Consider the following 25,819-nt stretch of genomic DNA (forward strand, 5'->3'; position numbering starts at 1 on the left):
CCCCGTATCACTGTCTACAAACAGCCTGGTGTCATATATTGCCTCTAAAATAACAAAACCCGATTCCATTGATCCCACCAAAACCCAAACGCTATGCTAGACTTCGCCTCTGGTTGGGCAGACGACGACACGATGCTCTCCGAGTATGCGGTTGTAATTGCAGCATGCAAATAGTTACAAAAACCTCAGATTGATCAAAAAGGAAGAAAGAAGAAAAAAGAGGAACAAGAAAAAACAGATATAGGAGCGATGACGAACAATTAACACCAAATAGGAGAGAAGACAAAGTCTCAAATTCCAATTAGAAATGAGGTGTTGCTAAGACAGGGCCCAGAAATCATAAGTTTTGAAGTACAGAGGTAAAGTAAGGACAAAAAGAATGCAGAACTTATGCACTGTGAGTGGTCGGACTCGTTCATGATCTCTGGAAAAGAAACGGAAGGCCATGCATGCGGCATATGAAACTGAAAATGTTCCGGTAATTGCTTTTTATAAAACACACGGAATGAAGGGGAACACTAAAGCAGAAAACACATAATACATCACCAGTTGTTATTAATCTGGAAGGAAGAGCATCATGATGGTAGTCGGTTGCGTCCAATATACCACCACAATTTGTTCACAAGAAATAAAAGGGCTGTACCGACTAAGCCTTGGTATCTTCCATCGCAGACCCAAGACGTTCTGCTTCCTCCTTCGTCTTAACCCGGATGGCCCATTGTTCTGGAGGCCCCTCGGCCTGGGGAACGAGAAAATGCACACTAGTGGCCTTGACAGTATAATCGATTTGCTTTACCAAGGAGGCGTTCAGGACGACCTTACCGCTCGGATCGGCTCTGAGGATAACACGGCCGCGAGATGTAGTGCGATCCTTCAAGACGCGGAAGAACCCAACACCTTGACTGGCCCATCCCTCTTTTGCAAGCTTCAGGCCACGCGCTCTGGTCTCGATTACGATATCTTCATTCTCCTCCCCAGCTCGACTTTGGGCAAGGTTAACCTGAGGTAGAGATGCAGCCGCATCGCCATCACCAGATTCCTCGGCTCCTGTGTCGGATGTCATTCCTGGTGTGGACGCGCGGCTAGCAGCAGCTGAGCTGACAGTCGACGGGGCGAGGAATGATGGCGGCTGTGATGGTCCGCCAAACGAGAAGCCAGGCGATGGTGAGCCAGTTTCAGAAGATGCAGGTTTGGAAGTAGTCGCCGCTCCAAATAGCGTTGAGAACGGCTTGGGGGAATCAGCTGCCGGTGCCATTGATGAAGAGTCGGGTTTCGAAGTAGAAGCCGCATTTGTATCAGTGGCAAACTTGATGGGAGAATTCATCTTCCAGGTATTATCTGCGCCGGTCTTTGAGGCGCTAGGGGCGAAGATAGATGGAGTACCTGCAGCGGGGGTAGATGGAGAACCAAAGAGGTTGGCAAATGGGTTCGGCGTTGCAGGCTTCGAGGTGGGTGTATCGCTTATTTCAGCTTCAGACTTAGACTTCATGGCAAACGGATTTGGCGTTCCCGATGAGTTAAACGAAGATGCATATTTCGAGGAATTGAAAAACGTAGACAGTGGCTTTTGCTCCCCATCATTCTGACGCTTTGGTTTCCCGTCTTGGTTGTACTCGACGCGGTCAAACAAGCTACGACCGCCTGCACCTGAATCACTGGCAGATTGCTCGCTTGTAGCAGTCTTATCTTGTTTCGACTTTTTAAGAGCCTTAGTCAGATCACCATCATCACTGCTGTCGTTAGCAGAGTTCTCAGTGCCGCTACCGGCGCCTGCCTTGACCTCTGCTTCCTTTGTTTCTGCATCTTGACTGCTTTCCTCTTCACTCGTCGGCGCGAGGGATGTATCCTTTGAGCTATCCTCGGGTTCTTCACCAGCGACAGATGCTTCCTCGGTATCATCGGCATCATCATTCTCTGCATCAGAAGGAGTTGCCGACAAATGGCCAAATATGTTACTGGATTTGGCAGGTGAGTCAGTCTTCTTGTCGAAAACTGAGGCGCTAGCACTTGAAGTAGGGACCTTCTCTGCCGTCTTATTCGAAGCATCGCTACCCTCATCTGCATCCTCGAAAACGAATCCTTTTCCGGGAACAAACTTCGAGCGCTTCGTAGCTTGAGACTCAAGTTCCTCTCGTTTTTTCCGGCGTTCCTCCGCGTCCCTTTTTTCCCATTCAGCTTCGTCTTCTTCGTCAGAATCAAAATCTTCCGCCTTGCGCTTTTCCTTCTCCTTTTCAGCATCCTTCGCAGCCTGCGCCTGAAACTGGGCAAAGAAGTTCGTTGCTCCAGCGCCGAACTTCGGCATGCCAGGGAGAGAACTAGGTGCAGATCCAGCTTCCTTAGCCCCGGACGGCTTTAGAACAAAAGGATTCGAGGGGGCGGTGGTGCTACTAGAAGGGGCAGTGAATGTTGGCTTAGGGGAAGACGGAGGTTGTGAGAACAGTGAGGTTGATGAGGAGCTTTCCTTGGTCGTAGTCGAGGCTGCGAATATAGGCTTTGGAGGGGAAGAAGTAGGCGTAGTTGAGAACAAAGCAGGTTTATCCGAATCAGGGGTAGATGGCCTAAATGAAGGAGAAGCGGATTGAGTAGAGCCAGGATTCGTCAACTCATCGCTGGACTCAGAGGATTTGGACTTGGAGAACGACTGTGCGAATATGCTCGCCGTCGTCGAGTCCCCGTTGACACGCTTTCCGGGAGAAACAGTATCTTCATCCTGATCTTCAGTTAATTTCCTCTTGCCGCTAGTTGGAGCTGCTTGACTTGCTCCAAAGTTGCTAGAAGGCGCAGAGCCTGTGGCAGTTGTTGCTGGAGCAGGTGAAGACGTTTCTTTGCCGGGCGCAGCTATCCCTCCAAAGGGCTTGACCTTCTTGGCGGAGTGGCCATCGACGTTCGCGCTTTCATCCTCAGCCTTGCGCTTTTGAGGACCAGCTGATGCCCCGATTGTCTCGCGAACACGCATGTAGAACTGCACGAGAGCATCAAAGTCATCTTTAGCGGGGTCTAAGCGATTCACTTCGCGTTTAAAGCACTCGTTCAACATGCGCATACGGTACAGCATTTCGACCTCCTCCTTGCTTCCCTTATCAAGATCGGCAGGAAGTCCAGAAGGTCGAATATCCTCGAAACTTGATGTCGAAATCTTTTCGGTAGTAGGGGCTGATGAAGTTGTCTTTGAAGCCGTGCTTGTGCCATTGACTTTGAATGGACTCTGAGCGGGAGCGGGGGAAGTCACAGCTGGAGATTGGTTCTTACCTCCTGAAGTAGAGGCCGAGAAGAACGGCGACTGCGATGTGAAAAGGCCAGAAGATTGAGCCGCATCAGATCCCAAAGTAGGAGCTGAGAAAAGCGGCGGAGCAGTGGCTGACTTCTGTGGCCCACCAGCCTCTACTCCCTCGCTAGATGTAGAGGATTTCGGCGCGAAAAGATTACCGAAACTAGTAGAAGATGGAAGTGGTTTTTGCTCTGTCGGCTTTTGCTCCGTTGCGGGCTTGGCCGGTGAAGCTGGCTTCGGTGCAAAGAGGCTACCGAACGGGTTTCCTTCAGCAGGCTTAGGCTTATCCTGCTCCGCATTATACGTACTTTGCTCTGCAGGGGGCTTAGGAGAGAACAAACTGCCTGTAGACGGAGGCTGGAATAGGCTGCTTGATGGAGCCGGTGGAGCTGCGGAACTCGCGCTTTTCGAGAACAAGGACGAACCACCGGTAGACGGCGTAAATTGGAACCCAGTGTTAGGCTGGGTTTCCTCCGGTTTCTTTTCCTCCTTTCCTTTATCTACCGAAGCCTGTGCAAGGGCAGATGAAGCAGGAGTGCCAAACAAATTCGTGGAATGGAAAGGATTCTGGAACGGTGTGGCGGGTTTAGCTAACGATGATTCCCCGAATATCGATGAGGATGGGGCAGCGGCTGTGCTGGCAGCTGCAGGAATAGAAGAAGCAGGGGTCGGTGTAGGGCCGGGTTGGGTAGTAGCGCCAAACAGTGAAGTTGATGGGGTAGACTGCTCTGCCGGCTTCACACCAAAAAGGGGTTTAGGTGCCTCTACGGGTTTTGATGAAGATCCACCGAACAAGGGGCTGGCTCCGGGGCTAGCGAAGTTCGTAGAAGCTCCAAAAGCAGACTGCGAGGCAGCACCGCCGAAAATGGGCGGCTTCGACTGTGCATTGTTGTTCTTTGCATCAGGAGATGTCTGCATGGACTCACCAAACGCCGTGGACTGTTCGAATGGGGAAGGTTTATTCGAGACGGACTGGCCAAATATATTGGTCGACGGAGCACTGCTAGAGACACTGTTCTGACCAAAGATACCACCCGTAGGAGTCGGGGTTGTTGCTGCGGGTTGCCCAGAAGACCCACCTGTCGTGCTGCTGCCGAATAAGCCTCCTGGAGCACTATTTTGTTGGGATTCTGTGCCAAAAAGCCCTCCAGAGGGTAAGGGCTGCTGAGCCGGAGCTGAACTTCCGGCTGGTGGGATACTGAACATATTTCCTTTGAAGCCAGAGAAACTGCCCGCATCAGACGTCTGGCTGGTGGAACCAGTATTCATGCTGGAGAAAGGATTGCTTGCGGTCGACCCTGATCCGCCGAACGACGAAGAGAAATTAAACGGAGTTGAGGAGCCACTCCCACTCCCCCCAGAGCCAAAAGAGAACGGTGTTGACCCGTTTTGGGTTGGTTGACTAGCATTTGAACTAGCTCCAGGAAAGCTTTGTGACTGGCCGAATGCGAACCCGTTTGAGATTGGTTGGGGGGCAGACGATGTAGATATGGAATTTGAAGCGATGGAATTGAAGGGACCGCCAAAAGAAGCTGTTGTCGCAGCGGGGGCAGCAGTGCTGGGACGACCTCGTCTTCGAACGTCCTTGATCCTAGCCAGTATGTCAGAAAACCGCTGTTATCGCTTAAGGTATGTGCAAGAGCAATGACAGAGATAGTCACAGGTGGGATAACCCAAGATTTGGAAAAAGGAAGGCAAAATGTTGAGTAATAGAACACACAAAAAAAGGGATAAAATAACACAATTAATCAACTGCAGGAAAGGGCCAAGAATACGGAACAGATCGCAAATGTCGACTTACCTCCTCTGCGCCATCTGCGCTGCGGTCGCCCGCTGCGGCTTTTCATCTGGTGTACTGTTCATGTTGAAATCAAACAAGTTGGTATCCTTATCCCCTTGAGGGCCCTGGGCCGATCTTTTCGACATCTATTATAACAGCAGTATCCCTGCCTAGAGTGGAAATCCCTCGACTAACAAGAAACAGTTGACTTCACCCCCTTCCTAGACCTCTGCTAAAGCCCCTTTACTAGGATTCTCATCCACGATGCGGGCTTCTTGATCGCGTCGGCCTTCTTCCGGTAGCTAGTGTTCTACTCTTGAATCCAACAAAGGAATCCAGCGGCGGTCGTCACGACGATTATCGAAGCGACCGGCGCACCAGTCCGAGAGACGTGGGATAGAGAGTGTGAAGATGGTCCAGAAAACGCGAATGAAAGGATATCCTTGCCGTCGTCTTCTCAGTTACTGGCGATTATTCCAGTACCAATCAAGGCCGTCCTGAGAAGAAGTGAGATAGATAAAGCTAGGAAGCTCGCGCGTAGACTATGTACTCCGGAGATTGATCGCAAAATGCGCGAGGCGACGAGACGGGAGAAAGAGACGGAGGGCGAGTGGTTAGATGGCAGAGCGGTATAAATACAACGCTCTCGTGGATATCAAAAGGGCAGTTACCTGCTTTTGATATGCTCTGCCTTGGGGGTGGATGGCCGTGGCTCGAAAGAGCTTCGTTTCGCTTTGTCTTCACTTGAAACTCGCGACTTTTTTTAACGGGGAAGGTCGCCCATAGAAAAAATAGCACAGTCACGTGATGGACGCAAGGTGACGCTCTTGGCAGGTTGACATGCTACTAATAGTGAGAAAAACACCCGAAAGAATGCAATATCATGCAAGAAGAATAAGTAATAAATCAATATTGATAAATAATTGCAATGATTAATACATGACGGCTCCTGCACCTGGGGGTGTGACTTTTCTTTGTGAGGGGGGCGTTATTTCAATTCACTACTTCCTGTATTTTTCAGCTTACAACGGTTGTTACCATGAAAGCGACATATCGGGCCTGATACATATATATATTGGATGTCCACACAGTCCACCATCGGATTCGAACGTACGGTCACTCTATTCTCCTCTATTCTATTATAGTATAATATTAGGAAGCATTCTATAGTTGATAAGTTGACTCGGGAATGATTGAATTAAACAGGTATAGGTATGATGATGTCAACACAGAGACCCATAAGAATTATCTCCTTACCATAAGACAATTCTCAAGAACAGGGTACATGTACACATAACACATATATAACAACAATATCATCCCAGTAGTGGGGTATTTTTTATTCTTTTTTTACAGGGAAAAAAAAATAGCCCTGTATGAATACCTTGCTTTTCTCACTTGAATGCCACGCTTTGACCTTCTGGTCTGAAACTAAGCCATGCTTCCCTTTTAACCGAACCAAGTAAACCGAGCGTTCATTGATTACAAGTTACTTACGGCTCTACATAGAGAAAAGTCAAGTAAGGAGCATATAGTGGGAGGAAATATTTTTAATCGTTAAGACGAACAAAAAGTACATGATTGGCAAGAGTATACAACGTAACGGGGTATCTATAGCTTGGCCTTGCTCTGGGCCTTCTTCAGAACAGGCTCCATCTTGGTTGCCTTCATGATGTTACCCTTGATCTTGAGCTTGCCCCCCATGAAGAGTCTCTGGGCGTTGGCCTTGCCGCTGACCAAGGAGGCGAAGTCAGAGTCGGAGAGGGTGAGGGTCACTGTTTATCATGGGACGAGACACAATTAGCTTCTCCATCACGAAATGGACAACAGTGGGAGGGAGAGACTAACCATCGGCCTTGCCACCCTGAGGAGCAGCACCCTTGCCAACAACACCCTTGTCCTTGAGGTCGAGGTACCAGCTTTCCTCCTGGCCCTTATCGTTCTTAAGGTTAAAAGAGACGATGGCCTTGGCCTTGTCGACAGCGTCCTTGCGCTCAGCAGCGTCGCTCTGGAGAGCGGCGTTGATCACGTCGAAAGCAGCGGAGGAGGGGAAAGCGTCTTAGACGGGGATTATGGTTAGTTTACTTAGAAGACACGCTAGATGACTAGACCGACATACCGTTCTTGAGAGACATGGTTACGATGATATTATCACGATTGTGAGGTTGACGTATAAAGTAAGTAACGTGAAATAGTAAGGGGTAAGTGTGAGGGATTTAAAAAAGGGTCGTGTGTTACGGCGAGGGGAAGAGAAAGGAAGATTTAAATAGTTTAAGAGTCAAGTCTGGGGTTTTTTAAGGAACGTCAAGCTTCCCCGGAGTGTTCGGGGAAAACATGTGAATGGAGGGCGGTCGCATTTCCATGCTGACATTTGGACCGAGGCTGAAACGGCCCAATACTAAATAAATTCCTGTGACTACTCCTAATTATTTAGTCTCTCCAATTATACTCCGGTTCTCCACAGATATATTGACGAAGCAACACGAAGATACTATCTCTGCAAGACCCAAGTACCGTAAAGAGGTCGAACTAGTAGATAGGAAAAAAATTGCGAGGGTTATACAGTCATAATAATAATATATTCCGTCTACATTGATGCACAAGTAATTTTTGCCAAGAGGAGCCGCTTGTGAAGCTCATTAAGTCCCATTGATCTTGGATCGATGGGAGGTTCAATCCACAACAATAGAACAGAACTTGATAGATCAGCGTTACCAATTGCGGTAAGCGTTCCGAGTACCGCAACCAAAATGTCCGGCATGTATGGAATAATAACCGATGGACCAAAGAGATCACTTGGGACGTAGTACTACTACTATTCAGTGATAGCATGTCGTTTCGCTCGCGGGCTCGCGTCATACTGTAATTCATATGATTCTCTCCAAAATTTAATGTGATCCCTACAATTTTTCATTCCCATACCTAATGAATGCAGTGGTGATAAAGAAAAAGAGAAGAGGAAATATCTTGATCGAATCACCTCATTTCTCAAAAAATCACTACTATACCTGACCATCTGGGTTTGATGCGATGGACTCCCCCCCCAAAAAAAAAGAAAATCTCGCCGGTAGTGACATTTCTCCTCTCTAGGAGTTCGGAATGGACTTGAGTAAGCAGTGGTCTTTAACGGTCTATGGTACGACATAGCACAAACAAATTCAAGTGTGTGAGGAAACAAGAGAGGTGGATAGATCTTGGGTATATTCTAGATCCGATTAAATATTCAAATCAAAAACCCGCCAACGCCATGCTGATGAAAACAAACAGTGAAACTCCCTACTGAACTCCCTACAAATGAAGTTAGCATTCGACTATATCACCAATAAAGAATCAATTAGGGGAGGGAGGCATACAAATAGGTAAGCCAGTTCTCGAGTTCCCAGCCTGGAAATATTCTTTGAAGCCTTTTCATCCAAAGCCCCTTCAATCAGCTCTCGCTTTTTGTCTTGAAGTTCAAGGATACGGTCTTCAACCGTGTTCTGCACGAGAATCCGATGGATTTGCACCTCCCGCACCTGTCCAATTCGATGGGCGCGATCGATCGCTTGTTCTTCGATGTAGGGATTCCAGAATGGGTCGAATATGATAACCTGTGACGCGGCAACGAGGTTCAAGCCCGAATTGCCCGCTTTCAGGGAGACGAGCATAATCCTACAATCCGGCTTGTCGGTGAAGTCTAGCACTGCTGAGTTTCTGTCTGCTGGCTTCATGCTACCATCATACCGCCGATAGCCCCAGCCTTGGCGCATAATCGGAACTTCAAGCAAATCAAGCAGAGACGTAAACTGACTGAAAATGATTGTCTTCTCGTCACCGCCCTGGATACCCTGCAGAATCTCCATGACTTTTTCGATCTTAGCACTCGACACCCAAGTCTTCTCCAGCCGGCGGAGGTACTTGCGCTTCGATTTTTGATTCTTCGATGATTCTTTCTTCAGCTCGGCAAGGGTCTTTTTAGGCCGGGCCATTTTACCTTTCCCTTTGTGCTTAGGCCTCTTGGAAGAGCTTTTCTCGTTTTCATCATCGTCATCATTGACGATAAATCGAGACAAGCTATCATCACCATCACTCTCATCACTCTCGTCTTCCTCCTCCACCGGTTGAGGTGGCTCTTCCTCTACTGGGTCCTCGGACTGGTCAGGATCATGCACCTTTTTAAAGGATACATGATCGGTAATCTTCTTTGGGTCTACTTTGCCGCGGCAGTTCGGACATTTGACCTCTACTGCACCATCGTGGCCCTGACTTACAGCCAATGCTGGATCAGAAATCCTTGAGAAACATTCCGCGCAGGTGCTATGACCACAAGGGAAGAAAATGATCGGGTTTTCCACGGCATCCATGCAGATAGGGCATTCATGCTCATCATCATTACTTTTCAAACGGATGACAACTTCCTGACCGAATGCTTTCGCGTTCGCGATCAGATCCAGCTCATCTGTGTTCGCATTGAGCTTGATGCTAAAGTCGGTGATCAGATGTGGATGGCAGCATGCCTGTCGCAACCGGAGGAGCAGAACTAAAATGTTGGAGTAATTCCGTCCCACAGTGCCCGCTTCTAGATACTTGTTGAACTGAAGCTGGGTGCGATGCTCAAGCGAGTTGTACAATTCCTGTTCATCTTCGCTGAATACAGAGTGCACCTTTTCTGAAATCCGCCGCGGGAGCTGTAGGATTGGCTTGCCATCAATCTTAGAATCTTTAGTTCGCCGTAAGAGGACGGCCTTTAGGAGGACCTGCAGTTGTCTCATTGCTTTCTGCTGTGAACTGACACTGGAGCCCTTGAGAGGCCGAGTAAAGTCGTGATTGAACCGCTCTAGATTGCTGTACGGCTTGATGCGGAGAAACTTCAATAGCGAGTGCAACTCCTCGACATTGTTCATCATGGGAGTCCCGCTCATACACCACCGATAAGTGGCATTGAGACGACAACAGGCAAGGGCAGCTTTGGTGTTTCGATTCTTGATGCACTGTGCTTCATCAATGATTACACGATACCACTTGCTGGACGGCCCAAGACATGGTAAGGATTTCAGGAGTTCCCTAGACAGGGATTGTTCGTTCGCCCCGGCTGCCTGTAGCTCATCGTACCGTTCCCTACGTTTCAACTCGGAAGACAATGTTCCAAAGGTAGTAAGAACCACATCATATTTATTCAGGTCCCTGAATCCCACAGCTCGTTTGTCGCCGTGTAAAACGTAGACAGAGAGTTGATATCGGCCAGGTTTTAGCATCCTCACGATCTCTCGCTTCCACTGCTGCATCAAGGCGACCGGAGCAATGATCAGTGTTGGCTTTCGTTCTTCGTCGATGGAGGGCCGGGAAACCATGAGAGCAATGGCTTGTATTGTCTTCCCAAGGCCCATGTCATCAGCAAGAATACCGCCTTTTTGCTCCTGCTCCTCCATCGATTTCATCCATGACAGCCCGAGCTTCTGGTGCTCCAATAGTGTGAATCTGAGGGCTTCGGGAGTCCCTTCGCGGTTTTCCGTAGAGATATCTGAATCGGGCCTGATAGTTTCTAGCAGTTGTTTGATCTCTTCGTTGACCTTCTTTGGATCAGCTCCGTAGTAATCGCTCATCCAGTCCGGATACTTGCTCATGTCAATGCCCATTGGACCTGGGTAAGGAGGAACTGGATTATCGTAGGATGCGAAGTGGTTAGCATATTCCCCCAAAATAGATTTTCCTGCATGCTCAAGCAGCTGCTTTCCAGCACTGAGCCTCGCCATGGTGTTCTGCAACACATGTGGGCCATACGCAGGACCTGGTCGACCAATGCCACTCGGGCCGGGCATGGACTCTAGGTAAGGATATAGATTCGAGTAAGGTTGCTGTTGTGGGTAATTGTCCTGCAATGGACGGTGAGAACTGCCGAGAGACTGGTGCGGTGTGAAGAGCCGTTCAGATGGAGTGATGAGACGCTGGAAATCACGAGCTGAGATTTCCGCGATATCGCTGTCATCACTATCATGGGTGAGGGTGGGTTGGGGACGCTGGGGCCCGGAACGACGCGTCTCATTCAACAGAGGTGGTCCAAACGGTGAACGAAAAATGTCTGTGGGCTGTACGACCCCAGGCATGAGTCGATGGAGATTGGGATATGGATGTTCATTCAACCTAGGAGCGGGAGAAGTTGGCAGAGGCAGAGAAGACACAGAGTAGAGAGTAGACGAAGCGCTCCTGGCTGAAGACGGCCGGGGCGACTCTTGGAGGCCTTCCAGCCTACGAGCGTACTCCTCATCGAGGCGTTCTTGTTCCTTGCGTTCCTTGAGCCATTGTTCAGCTTTTCGCTGTTCGTCTTGGAGTTGGAGAAAAGTATCATGACTGTCCAAACCTAGAATCTTCCGAAGCTCATCAGCTCCATCGCCAATACCATCACCCAATTCCTGCCTTTGAGCACTACGAACAGACTGTGAATCCGGGCTAGAGGAAGAAGAGGAGGAAGGTTTTTTTGTTGCAACACGCTTAGACGGTAGCTCCAAATCATCTGTCCAATCAGTTTCATCGCCATCATTATTGTCTTCTTCTTCTCGCCCACGTTTGCGAATGGACAACGGCCCCAATGGCCGAGATGGCTCCACTAGTCCCGGTGCCGACTGAAATGGTTGCGGTGGGGGAAACATTGTAGTCTGACCGTGCCGTAAACCTCTGGGAGAATTCACCGGGCCAGTGTCAGAGCCGCCATCCAACTGCGTCCGATGCAGGAAAGAAATTTCTGGAGTCTGATGGGAGGCAGCGCGACTATGTGGCGGCGAGCTTCTGGTAGCAGTACCGCGTAGTTCCGCCAGTCGCCATTCTAATCCTTTGATGACATCTAGAATTTCTTCCTTTTCGGCAACTGCACCTGGACGTTGCTCTTCTAAACTTTGCAGGATAACATGGTTTAACTGAAGGTCTTCTAAGACTTCTTCTATCAACGCGTCAGTTGAGGAAGCCATGACGAACAAGTTTGGAGCCGGGGGGTGCTTATGAGCTTAGCGCCCAAAGCTGCCACGTCCACAAAACACAAGGCTGTTTGAGACTGGAGTTAACAGGCTGTCTGACAATTATGCAATGTACATGCGGCAGCGTAGGTGGAACATAAAGACTGAAGAAGGCGAATGGTGCGATAGATAGATAATCATTAGAAGAGCTGATGTGTAGATTGACGATCGCGCTTGGCGGCGGATGTGGATGCTTTAATGATGAAACCTCTACCACAAGGAAGTTAAGTAAAATTGCAGAAAGAATGAAGGGACGGACTAATCCTCCGGGCTGGGGAAAGAACACAAAAAGAATAAATGAATGACGAGGCTGCTGTCTGCAGCTATAATGTTTGCTGAACAGGTTGCTATTCTTGTTTGTGAAGGAAGGGAAAGTCAACAGATGAGAAAGAAGCTTACTACATACGAGTGGCAATCATTGGAATTTTTTTACTTTTTTTTCTTTTTCTACCCACTCTCTCCCTTTTTCTTCTCCCCCTTTTTGATTTATCACATCGTCGCAGAATACAGCTAGCTGTCCATAACGAAGAACCATGCCTTTACACTTTTACTATTAATATCATACCCTTTTTGTCGCTGATCCCGTTCCAACATAACCTTTCCCTTTTTCTTCCCCACTATCAAATGACTCCATGTATATCAGTCGGGGTATTCCTCAGGGGACAGTTAGTTCTATACTAATAATTAATAATCCCCAACCCGAATATTCAATTCTATGTGCATAAAATCTTATATATCCTAAAGTCAATGTAAAATCCCATCTTTCTATTTGCCTCAAAGAAAGGTAAAACACAGAGGTGTAGATATAGATATATAGTCTGAAAGTGAATGTGATACGCGGCCCGATGTCTTGACGATTTAACCCAATCAGGCAAAATTATATATATATATATATATCGAGTCCATCATGCTCACTTAGTATTAACCTGGAACCCCATTATCAGTTCAGTACATTTTTCTCCCTTCTTTTTTCAACTCCAGTCTGTAAGTTGACGTCATATAAAGTGTTCATATAGTATCTACATAGAGTGTTATAAATCCATTGGAATAATACTGGACTAGTGCTAATATCTAATACTAGCGCATTGCCAACTAGCACTGGCTAATAAATGTCTATGCACACCCTTTTAATTACTACACATACCACGCCTAGTCTATATCAGTTAAACCTAAGTGAGACTTTTCCGCTCTCTCAGTGAATTGACTGAAGGAGAATGCTTTTGTTTTTCAATAGGCTATCCTAAAATAGCCAACAATCACAGAACATGAGTGTTTTGTTTTGCCGTCAACGATGTTATCGTTTCAAAAAAAAAGAACTTTGTGGAGAGTCTAGGCTACTAGTAGTTATATGGAAAACGCATAATCATCCCGGCCGTCCTCAGGCCCGTCCTCCGACCGCTATCATTGTATCGTAATTCGAGACTTGCATAACGAACTCAACATGTTGAGAGGGTCCGCAGCCATCATGGTTGTCCGGCCCTATCTATCAATTGACCTCATGTTTACAGGTCGTTGTCCTCCTCGTCGGGCAAAGGCATGGCGGCGGCGGCGTCCATCTCTTTCTTGTACTGCTCCATAAGCTCGGCGTTGACCTGCACCTCGGGAGGAGCAAGAGCAGGGGCGGCAACGAATTCCTGGGCACTATATTAGCAGGTGACGACAGTCGACAACAGACATGCAACTTACCAGCTGGGGGTTGCCGACCAACTTCCGGGCAAGCCAGAGGAAAGGCTTCTCGAAGTTGTAGTTCGACTTCGCCGAGATATCGTAGTACTGGAGGTTCTTCTTGCGGTGGAAGGTGATGGTCTTGGCCTTCACCTTACGCTCCTTAACGTCGACCTTGTTGCCGCACAGCACGATGGGGATACCCTCGCAGACACGGACGAGATCACCTAGATCTTGATTAGCTAAAAATCTACATGCTGAATAGATGGTATAATCTTACGGTGCCAGTTGGGGACATTCTTGTAGGTGATACGGGAGGTAACATCAAACATGATAATACCGCACTGGCCATTGATATAGTATCCATCTCTCAGACCACCGAACTTCTCCTGACCGGCAGTATCCCATACGTCGAACTGAATAGTTCCCAAGTTCTATAATTATCATTAGTTGCCTGAATAGAAGACAGCTGTATGACCCAAAGCGGGGTCGCTGGCGGGGGCGGCATACGGTGGTGAAAGTGAGAGGGTGCACTTCGACACCGAGAGTTGCGATGTACTTCTTCTCGAACTCGCCAGTAAGATGGCGCTTGACGAAGGTGGTCTGTAGAAAAATGGAATGTTAGTGACGACATCTGACCATGAAGTTGAGAACCGATAAATTTTGGCCATGGCGGCGGGGAAGGGGGGAATAAACACAGAGGACAAGGGCATCCATGTCGTAGGGGTAGTGACTGCGACATATTGGCTAGATAGATCAAAATGATCTGCAAAGAGAATTTAAAAACAAATAAATCTAACTTGCCTTTCCAGTACCACCGTCGCCAACAAGGACGAGCTTAAAGGTTGGTGGGGCCTGGTCAGCCATGGCGATTTTTATGCGAGAATAAAAGGAGAAAAAATGGTTTCAAAAACGGAAAGGGCCCGGTAGATGATGTTGGGTATCAAAAGTCGACAGACGGTTGCGACTGATGATAGAGAAAAGCCAAAGTGTGTTCGGTGAAGAGAGGGTTTTTAGCACAGGGAGGGAACAAAGTGAAAGGTGAATCTGGTGATGGAATTTTTGCCTTGAGTCGGTCACCAACTTTGCACTCACGTGATGAAGCCTCAGGCACACATGCCCCGCAGGATTGCGGCAACTGCAGGGCTATCGGTCGCTTTACAAAACAAATGATGATAATGACATAGGAAAAGAAACGGTTCTTGGGGTCCACATGACTACTTTGTAGAAGCTTTTAAGATATCCTCATTCATCCTAAGTACTAATCCCACAGTTACAATCCTCATGCTTATATCATTAAATAATTCTACTCATAAGAACCATACCGCATTCCTCATCAGATACAAAGGCCTTGTCTCTTTAGATCACAAAGGAACAAGATGACAGCCCAATAAACCACGGCCACCCCAGTCCCGTCGTGGCACAAGTTCCAAGTCCAAGTCTGTGATATTATCCCCATCCTGCCTGGCGACTTTTACGATGAGAGTACGCTGAGGACATAAAAAGGAATCAAGTTAGCAGTCAGTAAATCCGACGGTTTTGTCGAAAGCGATAAACTATCAGCAAAGACAAATGGAAGGAAGGAGGCTTACCCCTTCATTTTGTTGAACTAAATCTGCCACCTTAGAGAGACGTTCATGGTTGGTCCAATTGACGCTCCCAAAGTTGCGTATTTTGTCTCCTGTTTTCAAACCAGCCCGATCCGCAGGGCTTGCGACCGCAACGCTATTGACTCTCGCGAATGGTGGTCCAAGCATCGCTGCACCCGACAGAGAATTGGTAACAAGATTGGGCTGTGCTTCACTAGACCTATTTGTACTACCGATAGAAGATGTTTCGCCCTGCACGCGTTGGAGATTCGAAAAATGATCGTGAATACCCTTCTCTATGTATTTCATGACCTCTTTGTGGTCATAGCGAAGTCGTATTATTTTGGCGCGTATTGTGCGGACTGCCTTAGGCTTAGTGATGGCCTATGGAAAGGAGGAGCGTTCTTACTCTGAGCAACGTCAATATCGTCTCGTGGGTAGTCGTCGAACGTCGTCAGCGACGAGTTCATGTTAACGCCGTGCTACAAACGGTCCATAGAGTTAGAGATGATCCTACATAGTAGGGGTAAGTAGGTTACTCACAGAGGTAAGAACACTGCTCAACGCCGAAAGTTCTTCTTCAATACTTTCCTTTTCCTGCATTAGGTCGACCATGGAGAGCTTAGCCGGGTCGCGGTTAGACCCTCCGGTCGTTGTAGGACCGGAGGTCACCGTTGGAGCATGAATGTTATCGTCCATGTGAATTCCCATCCTAAGGAAAGTGTTAGGAGGAATAAGTCATCGCTGCCGCAGATGGGATGAAAAGGTGTCTTGCGACGGTATTAAGGTGGTGGCGGTTTGGTGGGTCTTTGTTCTGGAAATCTGGGGAATTTCTATTGCCTTACAAACTAGTCTTGGCGCGTTGCACGTTAGTGCTATAGTAGCAGTACTAGACTCAAGTCACGTTAATTTATGATACTGGCAGCATGAGTAAACCAATCATAATAGGAAGCAAAAATCGATCAAGATCTAATTTTGACCTTGGATCACCCTGTAATGCTATATATACTGGATAGCAATAGTCCAAACTTGATATGCCTTGCACATACATTGCTAACTTAACCTTGAAGCTGACCTACACTACTCTTGATGAGACTGCTAATAGGATGTGCTTACCTAAAGCCTGCACTGCTCATGATGATCACAGATAAATTTCGGAGGAAGGTGAAGATGAACTTCTTTCCTTCTAAGCAGTTTATGCTTGACACAACATGACTTCCATATTCGGCATGTATCCTACCAAGTCCCGAGTCACGTTCCACTACACGAGCTCCATGCAATCTTACTTACTGAAAGGGTGGGATTGTGTTCCTGCCTGCTGTGGAACTCTCTTTTCTATACGAGACCCTTGACTCAACCTTCACTATGGAGGAGATTAAAAATGAGGTGGCTGAAAAGCACCACTTGGCTTTAGAAACCTCTGAATCAAAGGCGAAGAATAGCATCCTAACTGATCCGCAGGTGTTAGCGGAGCATGTACCTAGTTTTCTCCCATTCAAGCGGTGGGTGAACAGCTTTAGGGTAAAGAAGAGCTACCGAGTCCGACAGTCCTCTAGATACGTTGAGGGATGGTCGGATTCCATGACGGCCCGCTATGATAATTCTAATTTATTGCTCTGTGGTGGACAGGATCTGCAGTGGGAACGACTATCTGGCCACTCATCCAATCTGGAAACCGTCAAGACAAGTACATTGAGCGTCGCTAGTCAAAGTATTGTGAGATCGAGGGGAACAACTCAGAGTACGAATCGGAGCTTCGGTTCAGACTTACGTGGGTCAATAGAGAGCCTAAGACCAGCATTGAGCTATGCGATTGACGAGGAAGCACACAACCGGGCTATTAAACGACGTAAGGTTCTTCGAGAGATCATCGCCACCGAATCTGACTATGTTTTTGGGTTAAAAGCTCTTGCAAATGTATACCGCGTATCATCGTCATAAACCTTGCTTTGGATCTGACTGATCAATAATGTCTAGGTGCTCTTTCTTTTCTCCGCAAGGCCCGAGATATACTACAGCCTCCATCAAATTCGTGAGATACATGAGGACTTTTTGGCACAGATCCGCAAGGTGACACCGATGTCTAGTCTTGCCGCAGCCGAGTACGACAGGTTGATACCACGTGGTGTGCGTGGGCGTGCTAATGCTGTTGATCTAAGCCTGAAGGCATTATCTATTAGAACACGTCACTTCAGAACATCTGTTCTTTCACGTCTTAAAGCACTTGCAGCAGAAGCAAATGAAGCACTAGAAGTTGCGCTCGAGATTGGAAAACTAGTATGTCGCGAAAACCTGTTAAATTCGGATTCACTAACAAGCGCTTCTTAGTCAACGTCTTTTACAAAGTATATGGATTTCTGCAGCAATTATGAGCAGCTTACGGAGGATGTAGATCTTCTACGCCGATCAATACCGAACTGGCCAATTTTGGAGCATGGTATAGAAGCTCTGTCGAAGTCGGTAGCGTCAATAGAAAACCAGGCCCAGGAACATAATAAGTCTATGCTGTTACATGACCTCCTAATCAAGGTCAGCATCGTTGGTGCGAAAAGATAAGTGCCTAAATACTGACGAGACTCTAGCCGATCCAACGCCTCTGCAAGTATCCATTGCTGCTTCAGGAGTTGCTAAGATGGACCCATATACTGGATGATCCGACTGCCCATGATGGGATTCAGCAAGTATTGGAAACGGTTCGTGCTATGGTTAACCAAGTTAACAAGGCACCTGGGAACCCAGTCAATAAGAGAATGGTACAAAGGACCCTCATGCTACAAGATATGCTCAATCTTCCAAAACTGGTCAGTAGGCTGAAACAATTAGAAACCTAGAGAGGTGTATACGCGGGGAAACTGATCTGTAACCAGGTTGCTGTTCATCATGTTTACAAGCAATTGGGACCCATGACTCTTTGCGGCGTTCTTCATACTACATATCAGTCTTCGAGATATCTCACAGGTGGCTATATGGTATGTGTTTTGTTCAAGAGCCACTTTCTACTGGCCAAAGTCAACAATGATTACCGCAGCTTGGAGGCAGTCGCGTGCCTGTACATCTGCGATGCGAAAATTGATACTTTGAGGAATGGAAAGGGTAAGAGGTAGTCTTCCCCTCCTGCACTTGCTAATACTAAAATGCATAATAGGTCTCTGTTGCCATGGGTGCCTCTTTTCATGGAAAATGATCTTTCAATATCAAGGGGACAGGTTTGAACTTGTTTTGAGCGCCTCATCCGCCTACGAGGAAAAGCAATGGAAAGCTGAGTTTCTCAAGTCAGCTGCCATATCAGCTGATATGCAAAAACCAGTTGCCTCCGAGCTGCGAGGGTATTCCTTTTTAGCTCTGGACTTGACTCCACTGGATCGAGTATTGAGTTTCGAGCCTCCATTATCTCGCACGACTTCTGTCCACTCAGTAGCAAGTTTGCGAGCTGAGTCTGACTTGCAACATATAGTGATCAAGAGAACACATTGCCCCAACAAGCTAGGACAGTTTGCCCGTCACATTGACGGCGAGCTTGAGCGACCAAGGTTCTCGCTGCTAGAGTCACCAATTATACTGACAAGTCGAAGACAGGACCGAATAAGACTAGAAAGGGTTATTTCTTCTGTGTACACCCGAGAATGCCTCCCATATCCTGGCATGAGCTTAGCCAAAGGGGACATTCTTTTCCGACCTGGTACAATCATGAGGCGCCTTACTCTCCGTCCGGGTCTCTACAGACGTTCAAGCTCCGCGAACTTGCCTCGTAGCCAGTATATTGCCGTGAAGCCTCTCAGACTCGGAGAGCTCCTTCCCCAAAAAGGGTCAGATGATAGTGATGAACATGAACCATTACACGCTAAATTTAATAACGAGAAGAACGTCGGTAGTCTTTCGAAAAATAGCATGGGAACCATAAAGCGCAGCAGGACGTTAAGGCCAAAGAATCATCCAAAGCTATCCTGCGGCTCTTGCCACCAACCGACCGACAAGGGCGATGGCAGCCATGGGCTTGCCGAGAGTCCTTCATTGAGAATGTCTATCCGGATATTGTTCAATTCTATGACACTGAGGCGGTCAAAGAGAAGCCCCCGCTCACACTCAAGTAGTGGAGGGTGATGATGCAACCGTGTGGGAGAGTATCTGCGATATTGCGTCAGGGGTTGAGGGTCCAAGTGTTTCCATGTCGGGGAAAAAGGTATCTATTTGTTTCGTGCCGATTCGCTGATACTGTGGGGTGGAATGGAAGTGAATGGGCTGAGAAACAAATGCGGAGCTTGGCCAAGTAATTAGTATCAGACATTGGGAAAATCTCCCCACCGGACATTCTTTTGAATGCATCATCAGAATGGAAAGTGCAATAGTCCTAGGAATCCTTGACAAAAAGCGGATCCCTTTTCGTTGTCGTAACCGTCGCGGGGTATGACGTCGGAGTGGCTGTCCTACAATGAGATTCAATTCGAAATCATTTCTTCGAGAAATATTTAGAGACCATTCCAACCCTCTTCTCGAGTCGCTTAGAATCAACAACTGTCACATCTGACAATAATAATACTATCACTTCACCTTCTCCCCCTCATCACTTACTACCCTTATCCGGTCTCTAATCTCAATCCTTGACATCTTTCAATCCTGTGGAACCGAGTGACGTCATCATATACTACATTCACCTCATAGACTTCCTTCTTACTTCTTTCCTGTCTCTCTTCCATCCTCAGCAGAAGGACAAAATTAGTGATTCTTTCCTACAACAACGTGCACAGAACCTATTTACTCAATACATATACACACCAAGATGCCTCGTGCCAATGAACCAACCTCCAAGGTCTTCTACAAGGGCTCTTCGGATGACTTTATCGTCTTCGTTGACGACGTCCAAATCCTCAACAACTGGCGCAAAGACCGCTCAATCCCTCTAGCTGATGTGGTAAACGGATTCAAGATCTTCGTTACCCACAAGTACGCTTTCCTGTCGTTTTCCCCGAACCAATTGGATACTAATATTTGTTACCTCTAGGCACGGTACTCAAGGTATCCTTGACGGCGCCAGCAAGGCTCTTCTGGAGAATGAGTTCGGTACCACGAATGAGGATGAGTGCATCACTAAGATCCTAGAGAACGGTGACTACCAGTCATCTACTGTATGTTCTTTGCCCTTCCTCCTCCGAAAATCTCTCAATTTTAAATGGATGATGCTAACTCGTGGCTTTCTAGACAAGGGAACGCCAGGATGACACAAATGTCGCCAACGGACCCATTGGCATTACCCGGTAATTTCTCTTAGTTTAGCAGAGCTAAACATGTTCTTAAAACTTATTTTATAAGCCATGGGTTGGATTGCTTTTCGGGGTTAATTTTTTTTTTTTTTTTTTTTTTTTTTTTTTATTTCCACCTTGATCTTGTTGAATTCCGGTAAATTGGGATGGAAATATGCATACATAACATCATGGCATCAATGAAATGATTCCACTGAGTGGATTTTATTATTTTACTTTTGTTTCGTGATATATCCTGATTTTATAGCATCGTAAACTAAACCGTATAAGTAGTATCGATCATGTAATATGATGTACAATGTAGTGTGATAATAGAAAGGATCCTGGTATATAGTTACATTGGAGTAGTGTCCTTCTTGGCTTCTCGTCGACTAACCACCCATTTCCCTAATTCTTCCCATACAGCCTGTTTCTCCGCCATACTCATCCCAGCCGCCAGTCCGCTCGTTGTGGTCGCGACAAACACTGGTGCCCCATTCCACCCCTCACATCGGCCCATGTTCTCCGACTCGTCTTGCCATCCATAGCGGAACTCTTCCTTCCGGATCGCTCGACCCTTACGAGCCCTCCATACAGCCTCCCAGATACTTTTACCAACAAGACAGACTGCCTCCGGCCGCTGCGTCACCACCTTTTCTTCTAGCACAGGCACGCCTGCGTCCATCTCCGCCTTACTGAGCATGCTGGCGTCACGGGTCGGACGCTCCACAATATTAGTGTTCCCGATATTGTAAAGCTCTGGTAGCCGGTAGGTATCCGACGGAGGGTGGCGAATTGACGTTATCCCAGAGGAATGGAGGAGCTTCCAGTATAGGTTCGACGGGTGGGCGTAGACGTACCCCGTAGCGCCGGTCATGATACCCGGATTGACGCCTACCAGGAGAAGGGTGAGATTCGGAGGGATGGTGTCACGAAGGAGCGATACGGGGGATGATGCCGGGGTGCTCTTGCGAGAGGAGGGCTGGCGGCGAGCACGAGATCGACCCGGTGAGCTCGAATCCGTTGCGGGCGATGACGAGGCGGATCGAGAACGGGTTATCCGCTGAGAGAGATTGAGGACGGCGGGAGAGACGACTTTCTTTGATCGTTTGGATTTCGAGTCATCGGACTGGTTGGTTGACTCTGATTCCGACTTGCGTTTGGAACCGTCGGCTGTTGAAGGATTGGGGATCTGCTTGGTTGTGTGGAAGTATTGGTTTAGTCTGCCGTTAAAGCTGGTTTTCTTGTTAACGGGAACGTCTTCGTCGTCTGTGGCGAGGATTCTAGTTTCGATGCGGACATCCTCGTTGTGAATGGAGGGAGGTGACATTCCTCGAGTCTTTCTTGGACCTTGAGCTTTGGCTGAGATTAGTGATATCTGGGATCAGTTTATTGGCAATATTGGGAGATATGCGATCTAAGGTGTATCAAGGATATTAGATATCATTATTAGCCGTAGGTTTGATATTCCACTCCCTTCCGTTAGTAGAGGTTGACCTCTTCGTACTAGGAGTAATAGCATGAGAGTATGACCAGTCATATTGCTGATGTTATCATCACGTGCAAAAAGTGCCCCATTGGGCAAGAGGTGGCAAGGCATCCAGGCAGGCAGTAACTTTTATCCAGGCTGATAGGCATTGTTTTGGTTGAACGTGGTGAACTGTCGTTGATATAATTGCTTATTCTTCTTGTTTATGCATCTATTCGCTGTCTAAATACTGGCACTAGCATATATAGGTAATATATATGTGTAGGCATGTACATGAGCCAAAATGCTATACCCACAGAAGCCGTTGGTGCGGCTATTATCCATCGCTTTTGTATGTACTGTGCCTAAGGAACAGTCCCTGAATCGATGCCATTGCTGGCCACTCGTAAATCTTTAAATGATGAACGCCAAGAGCCAGCCCAAACAGTCACGTCACGTCTCGTCATTAAGTCATAAATCGAACGCTATACATGTATTGTTATACTTTGAGGGAATTTCGTTTCGGCAAAGTCCACGGTATCGGGCAGACAATCTGTGTATATGTTAGACATGCTGACTATGGTATCCACCTTATATCAATGTACATACCTCGCCTTCACTATAAGCCCAGAAATATACACCAATCCCGACAATGTAATAGATGGCTGGATCCGTGCCTTGGTATAGGAGCATAGAGAGTAGAGAGCTGAGAGGATAAAGGATAAGGCGGAATTCGATACTGCGGTGTGGTAACGTTCCGGCAAAGTATTTCAGAGGCCATTCCCATGCAAGACCGAGTAATCCCATGAGAAGATTGAGAATCTGTAGCACCGGGATCGGTTTTACTGCTCCATTAAGGTTCTTCGTCATGAAATCCCAGAATACTTTGGGCCAGATGAAACCTTCGATGGCACTGCCTATTTGGTCTGCAGATTGGTGTAGTGCATTAGCTTAGCCTTTATCTGGTTGAGGAGAATCATCCATACATGCTGCGGCCGTGAGGATTATCAAGCGGGCCCAGTGGTTTTTTATGAGCCGTCCCATGGCAAATCCGATCTTTATTTGCAATTAACCCGAGAGAGAATGAGGGAGCTTTCGTCCAGCGAAAGAGCTTGGTTTGACAGGGGATAGAATTGCTGACACTTCACGAACAAGACGAGTATGGATCGTAGAATCAGCTGCAGTAGTCATTGGTCGTATCGATTGGAGTTGCGCGCAGTTTTGACCCCAGATATAACATGGCAAGTGAGGTAAGTAGTATAGGACCCAATTGATCTTTTGAGATAACGATTGATTGGTGACGTTAGATAAGGTTAAGGTTGGATGATAGAGATCCCACCACAATCACAAACAATCAATACGAGTAGGATGGAGCGCAATCCTTTGTGAAATCAAAGTCCAGTCCATGGAAGCGTCTGCCAGCGCATGAATGGTAAAAATGGAGGGGAGAAGTTTGAAATACATAGCTTCCCGGCGCCTAAAGAGGGACACCACCTGATCTCTATTGCTCCATCAACCGATCCGTATGCGCGCATGAAATCCCTATCATTGAGCGATGTGATACGCGGATACGTTTCAAGAACCGCTCGAGACCAAGAGCCAATTGGAAGCCATATATCGCAGCATCTTTTCTCGGGTTCTTCACGGGGACAAGGATCTCGATGCTCCTGATTGGGTACGAGGAAATAGAGACGTTGAGACACAGAAATACAATCCTAGGTCTTACACTCTTAGAAATCCTGGTTGGGCGCTATCTCCATGCGCAAAGCAGTACTTTCCAGCAAATAAGAGGGAAGAACTGGCGAGACGGGAATCGTTCAGTGCATTAGCGACGCAACGGTGCGTGACAGTGGAGCGCAGCCTGCAGGAGATTTACGGGAACACACTTTAGTCGCCGATAATTGTGCCACTACTGTCTTCTGATTGAACGCACAAACCCCATGCTACTAATTAGAGCATGGTCCTTGCTCCTTGACTGGGAAGATTTTGTGAAGACCCAAGAAGCGGGGAAACTGCTCAGTGGCTGTTGTCCCAGTTGCATTTCTCATGACTGATGGTGGCCTGGTCTGTCTCGGCGGTAACTAAAGCTACACAGCCATAAAACAGAGGCGCGTATGGCCATTCGATGTTGTCTTCCGGACTAAAGACAAACAAAAAAGGAAAAAGAAAGATAAAGGGAGGAAGATAGAGCTCGACGGATTTTTACGGCCATTCATCGAGGTGTCGAGAATCATTTGGTCTCACCGTCTTTTTCTGTATTACCGCCAGCCACTGCGCGAGATCATCAACCAGTTTCCTTATGAATCTCTATGACCGAAAGGACTACCGGTACGCTAGCTACGAAGTGGATGTGATGAGATGACCATCATGCAGAGCCGAGCCGTCCAAAATCCCTGGCCGCATCATCTCGGGGGTTCGGATATCTTGGGCTCTCCTGACGCCAAGCCCTAACCGTCAGTAGAAATTGAAATATGCACGGAGATGCTTACCACCTCGGACTAGTTCCTGAATATTGCTATGCTTGGAATCGATGGGCAGAGCTATATTTGGCAGCAAGGTGACTTTAATCAAGTTATTTTAACCACGGCATTGCAACGATGTACATGGTTGCTATTCGCCTAGCCCGTGCGACGGGGAAGCGCGCTTGTAGAGTGCCTCTCATAGGGCGACCTCGAAATGAGTGACAGGGTCTCTACACTCTAAAGAGGCAAATCATCTGGTGGCATGAGTATATCGTAAGTTAGCTACAGTGATGCCAAGTGGACACTGAACTCCAATCACTCTCGACTAATCCTAAAGCCACATGGTTTCCCTGGTGGAATCACCAGGATATGAGAATCATGGAAGAATTTTTGGCAGAAGCGATGGCGATAGCCCCCATCCTCTCATTACTATTTTTGAATGGCATGTGGGCGGGAAGAAGAACGACATGACAGAAGCATATTCACTGCGAATCAAGGTTCAAGACTAATCGTGATTGATATATGGTCGTTCATCCTTCTGGTCGACAATACGAGAAGACGAGGCTGAACTTAATGACAGGTCCTAGAGGACGCTCATGACTCGAGATCGTAAAACCCGACAAAAGTCATACGATAAGAGGGGATGTTTTTCATAATGTATTCAACAGTATTTACATGTACTCCCGGGTGTCGTAGATATTCGTAGGTATAGGAGGTGGTGCGCATACCATTCAGGTCACTGGATGATAGATGCCCTAAGGCAGTGACTAGGGAGTGACCGGAGTAAATATAGCAAAAGGTGCATATTTAGTCTCTTCCCCCTCGACTGGTGGCTTCCCCCCCTCATCTTCCCTGCAACCAAAACCACACTTCCGGAACCAAGTCTCCTAAAAAAAAAAAAAGAGACAAACCATCGCTAGACCCCACATCCCGATTTTATCAACGTTTCAAATCGCTATCCTTCATGGCCTGGGTATTCTCAAGATAACGATGATCGAATTGGCACGCGCCATGCCCTGGCTCTTTCCTATCGCTGTCTAGCATCATCCTGTGTGTGGCTTGGCTTCGAGTTACTTTGACCGGTGACTGAATACCTCAATCGCTGAAACCAATCAAATCGCTATATTTACCCTATCCAAACATATGATATCAGAGGAAGGTCAAAGGGAAGACGGAAAAAATACAGGTACATACGTCTTCACTTCTTTGAAGCCCCTGCCTCTTATGCTATCATTACTGGCATCCCCAACCAACATTGACTCTGTTTATTTATACGCCATTTGACGCGTATCGTACTAACCAAATTGGAAAAGATTGAATCTGTGTAGCCTGCAGACTGGATGGAGTTGGGGCGGTTCGTGCTC

The 25,819-nt window shown here is 47.4% G+C and overlaps 8 protein-coding genes across 8 annotated transcripts; 2 read left to right on the forward strand and 6 right to left on the reverse strand.

Moving 5' to 3' along the window:
• Window positions 1-646: 646 nt before the first annotated feature.
• Window positions 647-5,131, reverse strand: BDW43DRAFT_314649 (RanBP1 domain protein; the record flags this gene model as incomplete). Its single annotated transcript, XM_032047855.1, has 2 exons — window positions 647-4,859; window positions 5,070-5,131. The coding sequence occupies 2 exons, from the start codon at window positions 5,129-5,131 to the stop codon at window positions 647-649; spliced, it is 4,275 nt and encodes a 1,424-aa protein (XP_031896630.1).
• Window positions 5,132-6,575: 1,444 nt separating this feature from the next.
• On the reverse strand, window positions 6,576-7,357 carry BDW43DRAFT_287648 (SCP2 sterol-binding domain-containing protein). The gene is made up of 3 exons (XM_032043178.1): window positions 7,168-7,357; window positions 6,897-7,106; window positions 6,576-6,823 (listed from the first exon to the last, which is right to left on the reverse strand). Exons 1-3 carry the CDS (start codon window positions 7,181-7,183, stop codon window positions 6,660-6,662), a joined length of 390 nt encoding a protein of 129 aa, XP_031896631.1. The 5' UTR covers window positions 7,184-7,357; the 3' UTR covers window positions 6,576-6,659.
• A 526-nt stretch (window positions 7,358-7,883) lies between these two features.
• Window positions 7,884-12,382, reverse strand: BDW43DRAFT_287654 (SNF2 family N-terminal domain-containing protein). Its single transcript, XM_032043179.1, has 2 exons — window positions 8,402-12,382; window positions 7,884-8,336 (listed from the first exon to the last, which is right to left on the reverse strand). The coding sequence occupies exons 1-2, from the start codon at window positions 11,987-11,989 to the stop codon at window positions 8,325-8,327; spliced, it is 3,600 nt and encodes a 1,199-aa protein (XP_031896632.1). The 5' UTR covers window positions 11,990-12,382; the 3' UTR covers window positions 7,884-8,324.
• Window positions 12,383-13,028: 646 nt separating this feature from the next.
• On the reverse strand, window positions 13,029-14,716 carry BDW43DRAFT_287659 (Ran family GTP-binding nuclear protein). The gene is made up of 5 exons (XM_032043180.1): window positions 14,504-14,716; window positions 14,210-14,302; window positions 13,980-14,133; window positions 13,721-13,926; window positions 13,029-13,668 (listed from the first exon to the last, which is right to left on the reverse strand). The coding sequence occupies exons 1-5, from the start codon at window positions 14,564-14,566 to the stop codon at window positions 13,537-13,539; spliced, it is 648 nt and encodes a 215-aa protein (XP_031896633.1). The 5' UTR covers window positions 14,567-14,716; the 3' UTR covers window positions 13,029-13,536.
• Window positions 14,717-14,891: 175 nt separating this feature from the next.
• Window positions 14,892-16,080, reverse strand: BDW43DRAFT_287662 (putative 26S proteasome non-ATPase regulatory subunit Nas2). Its single transcript, XM_032043181.1, has 4 exons — window positions 15,832-16,080; window positions 15,698-15,770; window positions 15,292-15,650; window positions 14,892-15,189 (listed from the first exon to the last, which is right to left on the reverse strand). Exons 1-4 carry the CDS (start codon window positions 15,997-15,999, stop codon window positions 15,064-15,066), a joined length of 726 nt encoding a protein of 241 aa, XP_031896634.1. The 5' UTR covers window positions 16,000-16,080; the 3' UTR covers window positions 14,892-15,063.
• A 548-nt stretch (window positions 16,081-16,628) lies between these two features.
• Window positions 16,629-19,389, forward strand: BDW43DRAFT_321822 (putative Rho guanyl nucleotide exchange factor; the record flags this gene model as incomplete). The annotated part of the gene is made up of 6 exons (XM_032049418.1): window positions 16,629-17,178; window positions 17,266-17,565; window positions 17,617-17,817; window positions 17,871-18,089; window positions 18,156-18,381; window positions 18,434-19,389. Exons 1-6 carry the CDS (start codon window positions 16,654-16,656, stop codon window positions 19,387-19,389), a joined length of 2,427 nt encoding a protein of 808 aa, XP_031896635.1. The 5' UTR covers window positions 16,629-16,653.
• A 386-nt stretch (window positions 19,390-19,775) lies between these two features.
• Window positions 19,776-20,713, forward strand: BDW43DRAFT_287667 (SBDS family protein). Its single transcript, XM_032043182.1, has 4 exons — window positions 19,776-20,229; window positions 20,288-20,411; window positions 20,485-20,650; window positions 20,691-20,713. Exons 1-3 carry the CDS (start codon window positions 20,066-20,068, stop codon window positions 20,542-20,544), a joined length of 348 nt encoding a protein of 115 aa, XP_031896636.1. The 5' UTR covers window positions 19,776-20,065; the 3' UTR covers window positions 20,545-20,650; window positions 20,691-20,713.
• Window positions 20,714-20,880: 167 nt separating this feature from the next.
• BDW43DRAFT_302916 (mismatch-specific DNA-glycosylase) lies at window positions 20,881-23,037 on the reverse strand (the record flags this gene model as incomplete). The annotated part of the gene is made up of 5 exons (XM_032045326.1): window positions 20,881-21,794; window positions 21,826-21,868; window positions 22,499-22,546; window positions 22,603-22,919; window positions 22,980-23,037. The coding sequence occupies 5 exons, from the start codon at window positions 23,035-23,037 to the stop codon at window positions 20,881-20,883; spliced, it is 1,380 nt and encodes a 459-aa protein (XP_031896637.1).
• Between the last annotated feature and the right edge of the window lie 2,782 nt (window positions 23,038-25,819).

This window comes from Aspergillus alliaceus, assembly GCF_009176365.1.
Source record: "Aspergillus alliaceus strain CBS 536.65 unplaced genomic scaffold BDW43scaffold_49, whole genome shotgun sequence".
In the NCBI taxonomy this organism is placed as follows: domain Eukaryota; kingdom Fungi; phylum Ascomycota; class Eurotiomycetes; order Eurotiales; family Aspergillaceae; genus Aspergillus; species Aspergillus alliaceus.